At 47.5% G+C, this 18,953-nt stretch overlaps 1 protein-coding gene across 2 annotated transcripts in view; it reads right to left on the reverse strand.

The window, feature by feature from the left end:
- The window catches only part of ARID3A (AT-rich interaction domain 3A), an 88,626-nt gene that overhangs the window by 21,091 nt on the left and 48,582 nt on the right, over positions 1-18,953 (reverse strand). For both annotated transcript variants that reach the window (XM_081959081.1, XM_081959080.1), the window contains exon 4: positions 1,365-1,437. In XM_081959081.1, coding sequence (XP_081815207.1) covers positions 1,365-1,437 — 73 coding nt within the window. The remainder of the gene's footprint in view (positions 1-1,364; positions 1,438-18,953) is intronic.

An 18,953-nucleotide genomic window follows, 5' to 3' on the forward strand; every position in this document is an offset into this window, starting at 1 on the left:
AGGGACAAAAGGAACACTAAACAAGGGGTCCCCAACCTGTGGGCCATGAGGGGTTTGCAATTGGGCCATGGAAACAGCCGCTGAGTGCACGTGTATGCCACTTGTGCAAATGGCACTGCACACACGTGCCCACCACTTGCGCAAACCATCCCCCCCCCAACCTGGTACCCAAAGCCGGAAATGTTGGGGAACTCTGCACTAAGCCTTTCCCATTGTACCAGTGGTAAAACTAAATTCAATTTTTTTTATTACTGGTTCTATGGGCGTGGCTTAGTGGGCGTGGCAGGGGAGGGATACTGCAAAATCCCCATTTCCACCTCACTCCAGGGGAAGGATACTGCAAAATTCCCATTCCCACCTCACTCTAGGGGAAGGATACTGCAAAATCCCCATTCCCATCTCGCTCCAGGGAGAAGGATACTGCAAAATCCCCATTCCCACCTCACTCCAGGGGAAGGATACTGCAAAATCCCCATTCCCACCTCACTCCAGGGGAAGGATACTGCAAAATCCCCATTCCCACCTCACTCCAGGGGAAGGATACTGCAAAATCCCCATTCCCACCTCACTCCAGGGGAAGGATACTGCAAAATCCCCATTCCCACCTCACTCCTGGGGGAAGGATACTGCAAAACCTCCATTCCCTCCCCATTCCAGGGGAAGGATGCTGCAAAATCCCCATTCCCTCTTGAGATCAGCTGGGACTCAGGAGGCAGTGAATAGATGGGGGCATGGCCAGCCAGAGGTGGTATTTTCTGGTTCTCTGAACTACTCAAAATTTCCGCTACCGGTTCTCCAGAACCTGTCAACACCTGCTGAATTTCACCCCTGCATTGTACCCATAGCAACTCTGATTGTAACTAAGCTGCAGGCACCCAAAAAATGAAATAAAAATACAAAATCCCTCTCCATTTACCAGCCATTACATATACATTAAATATGCTGCCCAAGAGGGCTGCTCCTGGAATAACTGGGGCCCATCTTAGCTTTCTCAATAGTCTGGTGCTTGCTTACTCATCAGTTACTCACCATGGTTTAGAGAAGACTGGGTCAACAGAAGTATCAAGAACAAATTTGTTCATCTATCCATCTGTGGTCAATTCGATGTTCTTTTAATCCAAGTATTTTAACTGGCAGCATCTTCCATAGGATCAAGAAGATGGAGGCCATTCCCATCTCTTATATCTGATCTTTGAAAACTGGGATTCAGGGTGCCTTCTACATGCAAAGCTACTTTCCTTCCTCAATTCTGGAAGAATCATCCAATTATGGACTGGTGGGAATCTGCCCCTCTCCCATTCTCTCTGCCTCTGAACTTGGCAAGAGCCCTAAAAGATCCTCTGTAGCATGCACCAAAAACTCACCTCGTTTCTGCATAAAACTGAAGAGGTCATCGAGGAATTCCTTCCTTTTCGGATCTCCATCAAGTTCATATAACTGCAGAGGAGGAGTTGGGGAGAGAAAAATAAAGAAAAAAAATCAGGAGACAAAAATAAAATTGCTTCAGACATTTTTCTCCAACTTCTCCAAAATGTCTTGTATGATGTAGACAACTAGCCCATTAAAGCTAGCACATAAACAGGGCACCCAGTGGTAAATCTATTGTTAAGAGCAGTTGTTACAATGCTGTGGGAATGTAAACGAATCACAGATCTGATTCTTTTTAAAATTATTCTTTATGGATAATAACCCTGGTTAAGTTTCTAGGTTTTTGTATGCATGTTTTTTTTAAAATACAGCCTGAACTCCCTGGCTTGGTTCAGAGGTTGCAGCAATTTAGCTAAGCCTCAACTCCTACTCAACTCCTTTTTCTAATGAGACATTCTGCAGCTATTACAAACTGCAAGATAGGCAATTTGCAACGGCATGAGCAATGGAGTCACCAGCATAACAGCAGACGGACACGCACGAGGCACCCAGCTAATTTTCTAACCACCTTTCTCATCTGCTTTCTAGGACCTCCTCCTCCTCCTCCCTCCCACCAACTGGCAAAGAGAAATCTGCTTTCTTTCAAGGGACAGCCGCCAAGAAACAGAATAAACTCCTATTGTGCCCTCCGTTTGGTCCATTCCGGATTTCTTGCCTACCTAATTCTGTGAGCAGAGATTACCCTTCAGGCCAAATATTGTAAAATGTTAGACATTCCAATAAATAAAATTGGCCTCTTGGCCAATTAATCACAGAGTAGTTTTTGTTTGATCAAAACTATTGCAAATTAATGGAAAGGCCAGTCTAAATCAAGCTTTTAAGTTAAGAAATGGAAAGGGTTGCAAAGGTTTTGGAATAAACAACAACATTGTATCCATGAATATTTCTCCTCTTTTGTTTACTATGGAAGAAGGCGACAATGTCTGTAGGCAATAAGATACTTGCAACATTCCTAGATGGCATCTATGGCATGCCAAAATCAAAGTATTTTTTAATACGATGAAATGGTTTATGGGATTGCCAATTCACACAAAATTTCACTGTTGAAATTGAGATTGCATGAGAATCATGCAAGACTTCAGTAATCACCCAGGATGATATGACTGAAATAGCAATACATTCATTTAAAAAAAATTTTTTTTAAACATTTGTTTTGTCCTTTAGTAAGGAAAAGTTTACAATCCCTTCGTTAGGCCATAATAATACTCAATACCCATGTCCCTTTAAAAACCAGGAAATACAAAATAATCTAGGGTAGTTAGAAGTACATCTTGGAACGGACCAACCTTCTCTAAAACATGGGCAGGAAAATGCCTTTTCAGCAATAATACTATATTGGAATACATACCAACCTTAAAAGGAGTTTTCATTTGTATGCAGATTTATGCACATTTCCTCTAAACCCATGTCATGTACAGATAATTTCTTAAAGTCCCAGCAAAACTTCACCAAGTTAATTGGAAGGAAATATAGATATATGTAAGATCTGAATGAGCTCAATCAGATGATCTCTATTCTGTTTCTTAATCCCATCACTAGGTCATAAAAATTGCAAACCAAAACGAATCAAAACCAAAATTGGGAGCCGTAAAAGGGAAGCTAGTGGGTCTACAAGACTTCCATTCCCCACTTCTTGCACTCCTGGTCTAAATTTTCCAAAGGTCTCATTTATAATCCTGCATACTCCCTAACGACCTAAAATGCTAAATATGAAATGGTTGGGGAAAATGTGAGATGTTAATATGATGAGGAAGGCAAGATGTGGAAGCCAGATTTAAAAGTTTTTAAACATTTTCTTCCCAATTCCAAATTTTCTGGAAAACTCACATTACAACCTAGGAAGGACAAATAAAAAGGCATATCTAGCATGCACGCAAGTAATGAAAAATCAATCTGAATTTTAAGCTGATCTGGAGGGTCTGTGTCTTGGAATATATGGGAGGCAATGTCATACAGCTAAAGAAATAAACACAATCTGTTTTTCTACCCCACGGATTAATTTCATCTGCTACATTAAGAGTGTTGGAATTTTGCATCACTGCAGGAACGGAGCACAAACAAAACAAAAAGTTCTCTTGCATTTTTCTTTAATAGTTTTCAAACGGAATGTGAAATTGAGAAAGAAAAAAGAAAAAAACCCAGGCCATCTGCTAGCCAGAAAAAAAAACCTGTTCCATTATGCACCAACTAAATTGGAGCACACTTTTCCTTTGCGTAAGCTGAGCGAGCAACTGCTTTGTCATCGGTATATCATATAGATCCTTTGGTGCAACAATTCCCTTTGCATGCAGGAACGCTCTTCCCCTGATGTGTAGAACATGTGTGCCCCACTGTTCTCAATTCCCAACTATTAATAGCCTTCAATCAGCAAGAATGTTCCTTGCTGGACCAGCTGCTGAGCTTGGATGGCCTCAGCTTGTTCTCATCACATCACCCCACATAAAGTTTGACACTGCACATGGTTATAGCCTTCGATAGATCCAATCTGTAGGACCCACCTCGTCCGAAAAATTTTAACTAGATAATTTTACCAGAATCTATCAATGGGAAGATTCTGGGCGATGTGGAGAAAGACAGTGAAAATACTTATTATAGTAGTTGACGGTATTGAATTAAATGAACTTGAGCCATTTCCAAAATAACAGCATTGATTAAGCAAATAAACCAATAGATTGCAGAAAAGTCATATACCAAGCAAAATGGGAAATTTCCCCCATTGGTAAGTACGTATCAACAACAGCAGAGTACTAATACACACTAAATTATGGAAGTGAGATTTCCAACAACTTGAATACAAACATTTTAAACATTTACAATGGAAACATCTCCCTTCTCTATCAATCCAGCTCAAATGGGAAGCCTCTGCACTTTCCTGAGACAAACCAGGGCCTCTATTTGGCAGCCCCTTGATATTGTCCATTTAGGGCTTAAAAGAATAAACCATTAGCTATCAGAATTGTGTCTAGCAGCCCAGCACTCTTTAACATAAATTCCTGCAGATACTCTAAATGATAAATCTCATCAAACTAAGTCAACTGGGATTTGCACACCTCCCAACAAAATATACACTATATTGCCAAAAGTATTCGCTCACCCATCCACATAATCAGAAGCAATTGTGAGCGAATACTTTTGGCAATGTAGTGTAGGTGCTCAAACATTCCAAAGAGAAGGCATCACATTTCCAGAATCAGTTTATCTGAGATCGTGTTGGAATTATTTCTTTAGAGGATTCCTCTGGCCATGTTAACCTGGGATTTGGGAGTTGGCATTCCTTCCCAAATCCAGGTATCCTCAACCTTTCGTATCCAGGCACCTCTTCTGAGCCTAATTTATCTCTGCAACTCCCCTCAAAAATTTCTGTAAGCTAGGAAAAGAAAAGTTTCTTTACCATTTGCACTGTTTTATTATTACAGGTAGTCCTCGAAATTACAACAGTTTGTTTAGTGAGCATTCAAAGTTATAATGCCACTGAAAAAAGTGACTTATGACCGTTTTCACACTTATGACTGTTGCGGCATCCCCATGGTCGCATGATCAAAATTTGGATGCTTGGCAATGCCTGGACTGCACTGCCTGACTCTGTTGTTACATCCTCAAATCCCCATAACTTTAACCTTAAACTGTCTACTGTTGACCTCACCCCATTCCTAAGAGGTCTGTAAGGAGCATGCACAAGCGCACCCTAATGTCCCTGTCCTACTATCCCCATTTATTTGTACCCATTTCCTGTGTTCTTATTCATGTTTATCCTTATTTCTGTTTTCTTGCACATGAGTGACAAACTAAATAAATAAACTAACATATTTATGGTTGCAGTGTCCCAGGGCCACGCAGTGGCGTAGCGTGGGGGGTGCAGGGGGGGCCGGCCGCACCGGGCGCAACATCTGGGGGGGCGCGCTCGCACTCGCAGCTCTGCCCCTGCCTGGCTCACTCACTCTCTCTCACTGCAGTGCTGGCTGTGCGAATCCGATCCAAGCCGCCGGGTCACTGCCCACTGTGGAGGGGGGGTGCTATTCATGCATCCTCTCGTAATACAGATCATCAAATAAAAAGCTCTTCTCTCTTGAAGGGAGAAAGGCGGCGTGTTGAGGGATAACGAGAGGGAGACTACATTTCCCAGAACGCTTTGCCTAGGAGCTTGCTTTTGGATTGGCCGCCGCCCGGCCCAATTCGGGCCAGGAAAGTGGCGTGGATAACGGCCGCTAGCAGGTAGACGGGAGGTATTGAAGGGCGCTGTTGGGAAGCCATGGCATCCCTACGGCTCTTAAGGCTGCACCTGTCTGCGGGGAGCTGCCTCCTCTTCCTCCTTTGTTTCCAGTTCGGGGGAAGCCAGAAGAAGAAGGAGGTAGATCCCTCTTCACCTGCCCCATCTTTCCTTCTTCCCCAGGAGCACCGATAAGACCGGGCAATTGTGTCCCCCACCCTTCCCTCCACGCTGCTGGCGCCCTTGCTTTATTTGAGTGCATCGCTGCTGCTTTCCTTTCTCGTCCCCACTTATGCCATTCTGAGTCCTCGCTTTCCTTGCCCTGTGCGCGTTTTGTATTTTACGAGCGCCCTTCTGGTTCAGAATTGGTTCGCAGCCATTTCACACGAAGCCCCGAATTTTCTTTCGGCAGCCTCGGAGATTGCCATCTCCGAGGAAATGTTCCCTGGGGACCGTGCATCGGTAGCCATTCTTCTCCCCTTGGTGCAGAAGTGCAGCGTGGTAAGAAACAATGGTCCTTCAGGCCTGGCCTTCAAGATGTAAATCAGGTGGAGATACAGCCTAGCTGAGGGCTTGAACTAATTATCCATCCATTAACTGGAGCTAAAATTACATTTTAGTCATTGTTTTAATATAAGTTATGAATTCTAGACAATTTTTATGTAATGTTTTCTTTGTAAGCTGTAAATGTAAAGTTCTGAAACTGAAAAAAAAGTTCATAGGTGTGGAAAAATGAAGAACATCAAACTGGAGATGAAAAAAAAACTATGAAAGGCAAACTAGAAGCAAAGGGAGAAAAGCAAAAATGAAATTTAAGACAGAGAATATTAAAGAGCATATGAGGTGAAGAAGAAACCTATAGGTATATTCTTCCTTTTTTTCCTGCAAGTACAAGGTCAGCTTTTTTTGGATCAAACAAGTATTGATCCATTGATTATGGCAGGAATTGATTAATCAGCTTGTCACCCACACCTGATATTAGGCTTTGGGGTTGAACTAATTCTCCCTCCAGAAGTTAAATCACTATGGACTCAACGTGCTATTTTATTTTCTAAATCGTTTGAAGATTAAAGCATATATAAAAGGTTAACCTCTTTGATCACACACTGATTCATCAAAACTTCTGAAATAAAGAAAATAAATTATTCAATGTCCTGAATTTTTCAGTGGTGTGTGTGAGAGTCTGTATGAGATAAAGAACTTTTTGAGAAATTAGAACCATGTCTATTCATTTGGTTACTTTTTAACAAACTTTATATACCATGAAATAAACTTGTATTTAGATGCATTTTACTTTAATTACATTAGTATTTTCATAACAAACAATACATGTGCTTAGGGGGTAAGGGTTTCTTTAACTAATCTAGTGGAAGAGACTCGAGTACTAAAATCCACGGGTTAGGGGGCGCAAATTACTTGCCTTGCCCCGGGTGCTGACAACCCACGCTACGCCACTGGGGCCACGTGTTCAGCTTTTGCATTCTTCTGATAAGCAAAGTCAATGGGAAAGCCAGATTCACTTAACAACCGTGGTACTAACTTATCAGCTGCTGTGATTCACATAGCAACTATGGCAAGGAAAATCATCAAATGGAGCAAAACTCACTTAACAAATGTCTCACTTAGCAACAGGAATTTTGGGCTCAGTTGTGGCCGTAAGTTTAGGGTTACTTATATTCTAAAGTCTAAACTGTACCATGAAATGCCTGTGACTCTAGAAATATGGTGGGTTCTGACTTCTTTTACTGCCAGTACACTCAGGTGCGTGCGGGCTTGATGTGCGCTACGCCCTCATGCGCAGAAGTAACAAAATTGCTTCTGCACATGTGTAGAAGCAAAAAACAAGATGGCGGTACCTGTGGCGCCACCAATAAAACCAATTCGGGCAAGTGTCCGGCTGAGTTACTACCTACTCAGCCAAACCGAACCAAACCGGTAGGATCCCACCTCTGGTGGGGCCCCCTTGGGCCTAACCCTAACCCTGTACAAAGGAAGTGTGTATATTTACAGGTGGAAAGTGTACACAGATACATGTATAAGTGAAAATGGATGACAGCCAGTATAGTCTAGTAGATCAAAGTTCTGGACTAAGAGCAGTCAGACCCAAGTTCTAGCTCCTCTCGACATTCACTGAATGACTCTGGTATATAGGTAGTCCTTCTCTCTCCACCCAAGACTGGGAACATGGAAAAAAAATCTTATCTACCAATCTGACTAAATCGGCATTGTAAATTACAGCCCATAATCTTCTATGGACTGCATTGATTCAAATTGATAACAAATAATAGTAATAGGAAAATGGAAGCAGAACTGAAAGGAAATGACCATTGGCTTACCTGAAGGGTCCTTTTCTGTACACCGCGGGAGAGTCCAAGCAATGGGTTAATTCAGTCTGCTTGCCCTTAGGACTGAGGAACTATTTTTCCTTAAGCCACACCTCCTCCTGGTGTGCTCAATCCCCCAGAATTCTTTGAAGGAGTCAGTTCGTGCGGACGGAGCGAAGCGTCCAAGATGATGTACTGTTGACACGAGGAACCCGAATCCCGGCCTTGAGAGCCAGGGTGGGTTGGACTCTCCCGCGGTGTACAGAAAAGGACCCTTCAGGTAAGCCAATGGTCATTTTCCTGTACACCGCTTGGAGAGTCCAAGCAATGGGACATACCAAAGTTATTGTCCATCTGGGTGGGCAGAAGAAGGCTCCCGGGATTCGGTCTCTGACACAACCGCCTGGAGCACACGCCTGCCGAAAGACGCCTCAGCCGAGGCGAAAATGTCCAGCTTATAGTGTCGCACAAATGGAGAAGGAGAGGACCACGTAGCGGCCCTGCAGATGTCCAGGATCGAGGCCTGGGTGGCCCAGGCCGCTGAAGTAGCAGCACTTCGTGTGGAGTGTGCAGTGATGCCGCGCGGAACGGCCTTGGATTGACTTTCATAGGCAGTCGCAATGCAAGCGCGAAGCCACCTGCCAATTGTGGAGGAAGTGACCTTCTTCCCTAGGGAACCGGGCTGGAAGGAGAGGAAAAGAGCCTCTGACTTCCTGAATTCCGCAGTACGAGCGATGTAGACCTTCAGGGCCCTCCTGACATCAAGATTGTGCCAGGATCGCTCTCTGGGATGCGACGGATGAGGACAAAAATTTGGCAACACAATGTCTTGCGCTCTATGGAACCATGAGTTTACTTTGGGGGTAAAGGTCGGGTCCAGCCTCAAAATGACCCTGTCAGGGTGGATGACGCACAGATCCTGGCGAACAGAGAGAGCCGCCAGCTCCGAAATCCGGCGAGCTGACGTGATGGCAATCAAGAAGGCCGTCTTCAGCGTCAGGAATCGAAGAGAAGTAGTGCGTAAAGGCTCGAATGGAGGGCCAGAGAGGGCCCGCAGGACCACGGACAGCTGCCAAGTAGGATAGCGATGAACGGTGGGAGGGCGAAGGTTAGAAGCGCCCTTGAGGAAAAGACGCACCTTCGGGATTTTGCTGAGAGGCAAAAGGTGGTCGCCCGACCAGACAGTAGACAAAGCCGCCACTTGGCGTCGAAGGGTGTTCGGGGCCAGGCCCTTGTTGAGTCCCGCTTGAAGGAAGTCAAGCACTCTGGGAACAGGCGCGGTCGTCGGCTCGATGAGCAGCTCCTCACACCACTTGGCGAAGGCGGCCCAGGACGCATCATAAATCCTAGTGGTTGAAGGGCGTCTAGCCGCCTGAATGGTGTTCACTACCTCCTCCGACAGGCCTTGGTCTTTTAGTTGGTCCCCCTCAAGTGCCAGACGGCCAACTGGAGCCACTGGGGCTCTGGGTGAATCACGGCCCCCTGGCTGAGGGAGATCTGGTCCGGAGGAATGCGCCACGGAGGAGACACCGACAGGTGGACAAGGTCGGCAAACCACGACCTGCGGGGCCAATGCGGGGCCACGAGAAGGACCTCTGCTCCCTCTGCGATGACTTTGGAGATGAATTGAGGAAGGAGAGGCAGGGGAGGGAAGGCATACAGTAGCTCGCGGGGCCACTTGCAACGCAGTGCGTCTGTCCCCTCCGCCCCCGGGGTGAAGAACCGGGAGTAGAAGCGGTCGAGCTGCTTGTTGTCCCTTGACGCAAACAGGTCTACGGCCGGAGTCCCGAATCTGTCGGACATCTGGTGGAACAGGCGAGGGTCCAGTTTCCACTCCGCAGGATCTATGGTCGTCCTGCTCAGCCAGTCGGCCTGTGTGTTGTCCACTCCGGAGATATGGTCGGAGCGAATGGATTCCAGATGGCGCTCCGCCCAGCGTCCCAGGGACTCCGCCTCTCTCATCAGTGCTCTGGATTTGGTGCCGCCCTGGCGGTTGATGTGGGCCTTGGTGGCCACATTGTCCGTCATCAGAAGCACATGTTGACGATGGATGGGCCGGCTGAAATGGCGCAGGGCCAGGCGAGCAGCTCTCAGTTCCAGCAGGTTGATGCTGTAGCTGGATTCCACTTGGGACCACTTGCCCTGAACAACCAGGGACCCCATGTGGGCTCCCCAGCCGGAGAGGCTGGCGTCTGTGGTGATGATCAACCTCTCGGGTTCCTTGAATAGGTGGCCCTTGAGGATGGCCGGAGACACCCACCAGCGGAGAGACCTCCTCACGTCCGGGGGAACTCGAATCGGCCTGGTAGAGTTGCTCCTGGATGACCTCTGGTGCGGCAGCAGCAGCCACTGAAGAGACCTGGAATGCAGGCGGGCCCACGGCACGATGGAAATGCAGGAGATCATTTTTCCCAGCAGCTGCGACAGAAGGACCACTGGAGCCTGCCTCAAGCTCAACACCTTGTGGGTCATGGACCTTAGACCGGTCAACCTGTCTCGGGAAAGGAAAACCCTGCACAAGTTGGTATCTATCACCGCCCCCAGATGTACAAGTCTGTTGGTTGGAGTGAGATGGCTCTTCTCTATGTTTAGAGAGAAGCCGTGATTTCTGAGGGATCTCATAGTGGTTTGGAGATCCCGAAGGGCCTGCTGCCTGGACGACGACTGGATCAGGATGTCGTCCAGGTAGCACTGGAGCCTTATGGGCCTGCGTCTTAGCTGAGCCGCCACTACCGCCAGCACTTTGGTAAACGTCCGAGGAGCGGACGAGAGGCCGAATGGAAGAGCTTTGTACTGGAAGTGGCGACCCGCATAATAGAAGCGCAGGAACTTCCTGTGCTGAGGACGGATGGGGATGTGGAGGTATGCCTCTTTGAGATCTATAGATGTGAGAAGATCTCCCTGTCGAATCCCCGCCAGAATGGACTGCAGAGACTGCATCTTGAACCTCCGGTAGGCGATATGCCTGTTGAGGTTCTTGAGGTCCAAGATGGCTCTCCACCCCCCCGAGTTCTTTGGTACCAGGAAGAGGATGGAGTAAAACCCCTTCCCCTCTTCGCCTTGGGGAACTGGTTCCACGGCCCTGATGTCCAGGAGGTGACGGACTTCCTGGTCCATACGCTGCCTCTTTTGGGGGCAGGACGGGACAGGGCACCGGATGAAGGTCCGAGGGGGAAGGGACAGGAATTCCAGGGAGAGGCCTTCCCTGACTGTCTGCAGAACCCAAGCATCCTCGGTGTTCTGGGCCCAATGGGAGGCGAACAGCTGGAGGCGACCCCCGATGGGCGCCAAGCCCTGGCAGTCACTTTGACTTACGGAACGGCCTGTTGGAGGCCCCACCGCGGTTATACTTGCGGAAGCCGAACTGCTGCCTGCCTCTGTCCCGAAAAGGCGCTCTGTCTTGGGACCTGTCGCCCTGCTGGCCGAAGGACCTATTAGCGGGAGAGAAGGAAGAGGCAGAGGTGGAAGGCTCGGAGGCACGAAAGGACTGCCTCCTAGAGTAGGGAGCGGCCTTACGTTCCTGCTTTTTATTTAGAGAAGGTAGGATCTTCCTCTTGTCCTTGGACTCAATGAGGAGAGGATCCAGGGACTCGCCAAACAATTTGGACCCCTTAAAGGGGGCGGAAGCCAGTTTCCATTTGTTTTTCTGGTCCGCTTGCCAATGTCGGAGCCAGATCAGTCGACGGGAAGTTATGTTAGAACCGAGGGCCCTGGAGGCAAATTTGGTGGCATTGAGGGACGCGTCAGCGGCATACTGGGAGGCCGCGATTATTTTTGACACGTCCTGGTGGAGACGTATGTCTCCCGCCGGGAGCTTGTTTAGGAGCTCGCGCAGCCAGATCACAGAGGCCCTATTAAAAAAGGAAGCGGAAGAAGAGGCCCTGATGGCCCAGGTAGCCGCCAGATGGGTCTTGTGGCACGCCTTTTCCGCCTTCTTGTCCTCCGCCTTAAGGCCTTCCAGGAGGTCGGCCGGTAGCGAGGAGTTGGAAGTGAGCGCAGCGATGGGCGGGTCGACAGTGGGAAGGGCCAGAAGGTCCTCCAACACTGGCTCCATAGTATAAAGCTTCCTATCTACCCCACTGGGAGAGGATTGCGTGGCTGGCTGAGCCCACTGGCGCTGGATTAAGTCGAGGAACAGCCCCGGGACCGGAACCAGCTCTTGCTGGGGCGCTGGCACATCAAACATGACCGCATTGGGATTAGCCGGAGGGGCATCATCCGCCGGCGCGGTCGGCTTGGGCTTGATCCCCACCCTGGTGGCAGCCTTGACCTTGTGAAGGACCGATTTAAAAAGGCTGGGCTTGAAGAGACCCGCAAAGGCGGGCGCTTCGGGGGGAAGGTCCTCGTCGTCCGAGAGGCCTAGCACCTCCGGGTCAGGGTCCTCAATGGCAGAGGCCTCGCTGACCACCGAGGATTCCAGGGAAGGATGGCGAGCACGCTTGCCTGGGGGCGGAGCTGCCTGATCGGGTTTAGGACCCCTAGGGGCCGCTGCGGTAGGACTTTTAAATTTCATGGCCTCCGTGATGCCCTTGGCAATGGCGCGGGCCATTAGCTCCTGCATGCGGGGCGATAACTCCTCAGAGTCAGAATCGGGATCCAGGCCCTCTTCTAGGGGGGGTGAAGCCTCACCCTGCATATCGTCTATGCTAGCATCCCCAGGGGGAGGAACCTGTTCACAGGCCCAAGAAGGGACCGGGGAAGCCGGCTCTGCAAATGACCTATTAGGGGATAGGTCCTGGGATTCCACCTCCTCGGCGAGGACCGACTGGAGATCTTCCCGGGAGGGAGGGGCTCCTGAAAGGGACTGCACCCTGTCTGCCTGGCGTCTGGCCTTCTCGAATTGCTTGTCAAGGGCCCGCTGGCGCCTTTCAGCATCCTTGGCCTCAGCTACCGAAGGGGTTCTGGAACGCTGTTTCCCAGAGCTACCCCCACCACTCTTGCCCGCACCCCCACTCCCCGAAGAGGAGGAACCCTTGCTAGGGGCCTGCGATAGGCTCGGCCTAGCGTCTTGGGAATCGGGAGGACTGGGCAGGTCCATAGTCAATGACCACACAAGATGGAGCAAGGCTATGATAAGGCAGAAGGATAGATATAGACTGGGTGCTGTAATGGGAAACAAAACGCAATGATCGTTAAAATTGCCATATATACAATTAATCGAATCAATACTATGAAATCATCCCATGTTTCACACCAGTCGGAGGCCCAGGGGTAGGATTGGGGCCTGCACCGAGGTGCAAAGCTCCGCAGGAGAAGCAGGGAGGAGAATGACTATAGAAAAAATCTTTAGGCCTGCGCTTACTTAAGGCCTCCTCCCTGAGCCGGTATGATGACCGTTGGAATGGCACAGGAACCAGCGCCGCTCGCAAAAATAGACAAAGGGCGAAGGTGGCGATCCTAGCCCGAGAAACCCTTGCTAGGCCCTGCCACCTCCAGCGGCCTCCTGAACAACGAGGCTGATGCAAAATGGCGGCCATGGCTGGGCGCGCTATTTTCGCGCCTAAAAAATGGCCGCCGCAACAGCGTGGGGCTAAGGGAGAGCGAGGGGCGAACGCGCCTCGCAATGGCGACGATCGCCCACTCCTCCCTGCGGCAGAGGTCCTCTAGCAGGCCGGGGAGCGAAAAAAACTTCGACGAAAATAACAAACGAGGGGCCTGGGGACTTAGAAACCTCGCCGCTGCAGCCGCGCCGTTTTAAACGACAAGCGGCAGGCCTCCGAAGCCGTCCCAAGAGGATCGGCTGAGGGGCACCCCCCACCACCTTCCAGCTTACCTCCTGGCCTTCAAGTGCAGATTGTACTGAAGAAAGTCGCAGAATTTAAGAGAGAAACGTCTCACGATGTTGGAGGAATAGTAGAGAAAAACTTTAAACGTAATTTGAGAGTCCAAGCCAAAAAAAGTATCAATTAGCTCAGAGCTCTAACTAAATACGTCCAAACGGGCTGACTGAGGAAGAATTCTGGGGGATTGAGCACACCAGGAGGAGGTGTGGCTTAAGGAAAAATAGTTCCTCAGTCCTAAGGGCAAGCAGACTGAATTAACCCATTGCTTGGACTCTCCAAGCGGTGTACAGGAAAATATGTGATTAATTCCTGGAATGGGTAGAAGAATTAAAAATAGATCAGTGAATAAGCTTTTGTTTAGTCCCCCAAACTACTAATAGCAAGAAATTGGCAGAGGCCCATTCAAGGCTGCTTGGTACACAGACTATTTAAGGGCCAAGCAACATAAATTTAAAAGTGGGAGGGAGGTGGGGAAGAAGACCTGGGTTAAATCTCAATACAACTGTCAATTTTTTCTGGGCCTACATCTTTTTCAGGGTGGTAGTGAGGAGGTAGAGAGGAGTGGAGGGGAGGCCTGTGCATTCTGCCTTTAAGTTTTCATTAGGTTACAAATGCTCACAGAGTAACAGCTGAGAAATGAAGAGTACCTCTTTTCCCAATACACAAAGCTAAATTACATGCAGAACTAGATCTTAACCCTCCAGGAAAGAGCCTCTATTGTGATGCACGTCTTTACAAACACACACTTACATGAGACAATACACATATTAGATCTGGCTTGCCCAACCCAACATTTCCTCAGTGTGCTCCCTTCATCTTCACCTGGTGCATGTTTCAATACTTTACTGCCCACAGATGGAAAGTACTTAATGATCACACGCTCTACATGGGGCTACCCTTGAAGGGCATTCGGAAGCCACAGCTGGCGCAGAGCGTGGCGGCCCATGCAGTTCTTAGGGTCCCTAGAGTGGCCATGTTACACCAATGTTTCATCAGCTGCACTGGTTGCCGGACTGCTTCCAGGTGCAATTCAAGGTCTTGGTCATCCCCTTTAAACCCTGCATGCCATGGGGCCAGTCTCACCCCAATGGGACTGGCCTGCGCTAGCAGCGCCAGCAAAGGGCATTCTGAGGATCCCGTCGGCCCAGGAATTTCAGCTGGCGGGATCCGAGAGAAGAGCCTTGCCTGCTGTGGCTCCTGAACCTCTTACCCATCCTCCTGATTTTTTGAAAGAGCCTTAAGATCTGGCTCTGCCAGATGGCGTGGGGACCCAATGGGGGAATCTTCATACTGGATGTGGTTGACTAAAGTTCAACCCCCCTTCCCCCCTTCTTTGCCATCTTTTATCCATGATTTTATCGGTCAATGTTTTTATCTGCTGTGGATAGTTTTAATGCTTTTCAATGTTGTTGTTTTTTAAATGTTGTAAGCCGCCAAGAATCATTGGATCTGAGATGGGCAGCAATTAAAATTGATAAATAAATAAATTCAGTGGAGAGAGAGCAGAAAAATAAGGGTCTTGGTGACAACTGTAAGAAATAAATTCTGAACACTCCAAGGGAGCAGCATCAATGCACTGAAGCAAAAACGACATGCTTAGCTGTAGAAATACTGCAAGCAGGATGATGCTACAGCAATGCTGAGGATAAAAGGCAAAATAATGACAGTCTCTATGCAAAGTGATGGAGGGGGGGGAGGACCATATATCAAATTAGCCTTTTCTTTCCACAGGCATGCCTGTTGTGGTCCGTCAACGGCTGGCAGAGCTGGCAGCAGAGTCAGACAACGAGGAAGTTGGGGAGGAACATGGGGCAGTCCTGGAGTCTGGGGAAGGCTCGGACGAGGGCTCTGCGTTGGTGGCAGGGCCATCTGGGAGTTACGTGCTGCCTCTGGGGCCTCCAGAGTTGGACAGCAGCGAGGCGGAGGAACAGACTCCCCCTGTTCCCAGTGCGTGCATGCGCAGAGCTTCCAGAAAGCAAGAACAGTTAAAAAAGAAGGGACGACGGGAGTAAGGCTTGGAGATGATTGGCCCCTCCCATAAGACATAAAAAAGGAGCAAAGGAACATGAGCCTTTGCAGGAAGCAACTTGGTTCATGCTGGTCAGTTTGTCTTCTGAAAATATGTTTGGACTCGCCAAGCTAATTGCCATTTAAGTCTTTGGCAGCATTTTCAAAGAAGATAAAGGTGGGTGGTTATCAGCCTTATCCCGAAGGACTTTGGCAGCCTGCTGTAGAACTCTTTACTACTATTTGGGACTCATTACCGCTGTGAATGAATATAGTTCACAGCCTTTGAAATAAAAAGAAGGGTTTTGGACCTAATTGTGTGCTTTTTATTTTATCAGGAAGCCTTGGTCAGAACAGCCTCAAGACAGTAAGGACACATTGCATGAAGGAGCGAGCAGATAGTATAATGCTTATACTTTAGCCCCACTATTTTGGGGAGGGAGGGTGTCAGTGCAACTTTTAAATAAACGCAATTGTTTAAATCTGACCACTGCATCCACATCTTCTTGGAGAAGGAGGTTCCCTGCTGTTGCTCTTCAAGAATGTCATTATTCACTGAGCTTCTCCAAAAAGAGTAACTCAAGTCAACATTGCTCAAAATATTCGAACAGCAAACTCACTCTTGTTTTCAGTGTAAAGAAGTGACTCCATTTTTTGCTAGCAATTCTTTTCTCATATTTCTGAATGAGATATTGGTCCAAGCAGATATTTTAGCAATTGGAAAGACAACAGAACAGCAGCTCTTTTGAGAGAACCAAACAAGTTTTTCTGGGGGGGAAAAACCCCAAACCTTCCAGTGAATAAAAGGCAGTTAGCCTTTTCTAATGAAAAAAAAGGCAGAACAGCAAGCAGCAAAATTTGACTGTTCTGTTTCATATCTAACAACCCAGAGATTTTTCTACATGCATTTTTTTCAAGTCCAAAGAGAAGGTGGAATGAAAAGGCAACAAGAATAATATCCAGAATACGGATATCGCATCTTCTTTGTGCAGGGACTAACAGCAAAATATTCAAATAAGTATTGCTCAAAAGCTCAGATAGCAGAAGAGAAGGCTGGGGGGAAAAGATAATAAAAATTGAGGAACTGAAAAACTATTTGCGTATCAGGTTACATGTGAAACCAAGAAGCCCGTTAATCTGCAGTTTCAAGGGCTGCTTCCTGTTACACCAGGGGACTGAAGTGAGCAGGTGTGCTGGGCTCCCATCCCCTTAGCTGGGGCCGATTTTTAAAATGTCACTCCCCTCATCCCAACCAGCAGGCTCCTTTCACCATGCACACACATTTCAGAAAACTCTGATCCATCTTGTTGCAATAAAGTGGTCACGTGAAGGTCACTGCTGACATGCAAAGAGGCCTATCACAGCAGTAATCCATTGGATCACTTGGAGGCATAACAGAATAATAAAAGAGTTGGAAGGGATCCTGGAGGTCTTTTAGCATTTTAGACAAATGGTTGTCCAATTTCTTCTTAAAAACCTCCAGTCATGGAGTACCTACAACTTCTGAAAGCAAGCCATGCCACTGGTTAGTTGTCCATGACTTCTACCAGGTGCTATGCGTAAGGGGTTGATCCAGAGCTGAAACTTCAATAGTATGGATTATGGAAGCCTCAATCTGGGCTTCAAGGAATGCAGTCTTTGGAACTGTTCCAATGCATCATGGGGAAATCTTACTAGCTTACAAATTCATTGATGCTCCTTAACAATGAGATAGTTACTCGTGTTCGAAGCTTCTCCGTGTGCTTTCAAGCTTAAGAATATAACAACAACAACCCGTCAAGTCTTTCTATCTGGGTTCTTAAAACAGGCATTTCTGGGCTAGACAGCTTCTAAACAAGAAGCTTCCGAACATCTTAAAAGGATTCTACTGATACTTTTTACCATGAATTTACAATAATACAATAGCAGAGTTGGAAGGGACCTTGGAGGTCTTCTAGTCCAACCCCCTGCCTAGGCAGGAAACCCTATACCGTTTCAGACAAATGGCTATCCAACATCTTCTTAAAGACTTCCAGTGTTGGGGCATTCACAACTTCTGGAGGCAAGCTGTTCCACTGATTAATTGTTCTAACTGTCAGGAAGTTTCTCCATAGTTCTAAGTTGCTTCTCTCCTTGATTAGTTTCCACCCATTGCTTCTTGTTCTACCCTCAGGTGCCTTGGAGAATAGCTTGACTCCCTCTTCTTTGTGGCAATCCCTGAGATATTGGAAGACTGCTATCATGTCTCCCCTGGTCCTTCTTTTCATTAAACTCGACATACCTAGTTCCTGCAACCGTTCTTCATGTTTTAGTCTCCAGTCCCCTAATCATCTTTGTTGCTCTTCTCTGCACTCTTTCTAGAGTCTCCACATCTTTTCTACATCGTGGTGACCAAAACTGAATGCAGTATTCCAAGTGTGGCCTTACCAAGGCATTATAAAGTGGTATTAACAGTTCACGTGATCTTGATTCTATCCCTCTGTTTATACAGCCTAGAACTGTGTTGGCTTTTTTTGGCAGCTGCTGCACACGGCTGGCTCATATTTAAATGATTGTCCACTAGGACTCCAAGATCCCTCCCACAGTTACTACTGTTGAGCGAGGTACCAGCTATACTGTACCTCTGCATTTCGTTTTTCTTGCCTAAATGTAGAACCTTACTCTTTTCACCACTGAATTCCATTTTATTTACAAATTTCAATTTGTCTTTCCCATTTTTAAAGGTCATCAGCACATCTTGGGTCAGTGAATCTCACAAGCCGATTCAATACACTGGGAAAGCATAGTGCCTTTTGTTTCCCTGAATAAATGACTCAGGCGAAGAGTCGTACAAAAGATCACATTTGCAAATGACGCAATAACAGAAGGTACAGCAAACACCTTGAAGGGCAGTATCAAGATCCAGGAGGATCCTGACACGCCCAGAAATCAGTATTTCAACTGGATAAATGCAGAGTCCTTCCTACCCTTGGCTCCCAAAAATCAAAGACATGAGTGTAGGATGGACAGGACCAAAAAGAAGCTGGCTGTCCTGACAGATCACAAGCTGAGCATGCACCAAGACTATGATATCCCTACAACAAAAGCAAATGCAATCCTAAAATGCATCAAAAGATATTAAAGCTTGTGCCCAACTTTAGGAAAGGCTGTAATAAACTATAGCTAAAGATATGAAAAGGAGCCTGAAAAATCTATGGGGAATGGTTGGAGCCACTTCGTATGTTT

Source organism: Natrix helvetica (genome assembly GCF_964273705.1).
Source record: "Natrix helvetica genome assembly, chromosome: 1".
Taxonomy (NCBI): Eukaryota; Metazoa; Chordata; class Lepidosauria; order Squamata; family Natricidae; genus Natrix; species Natrix helvetica.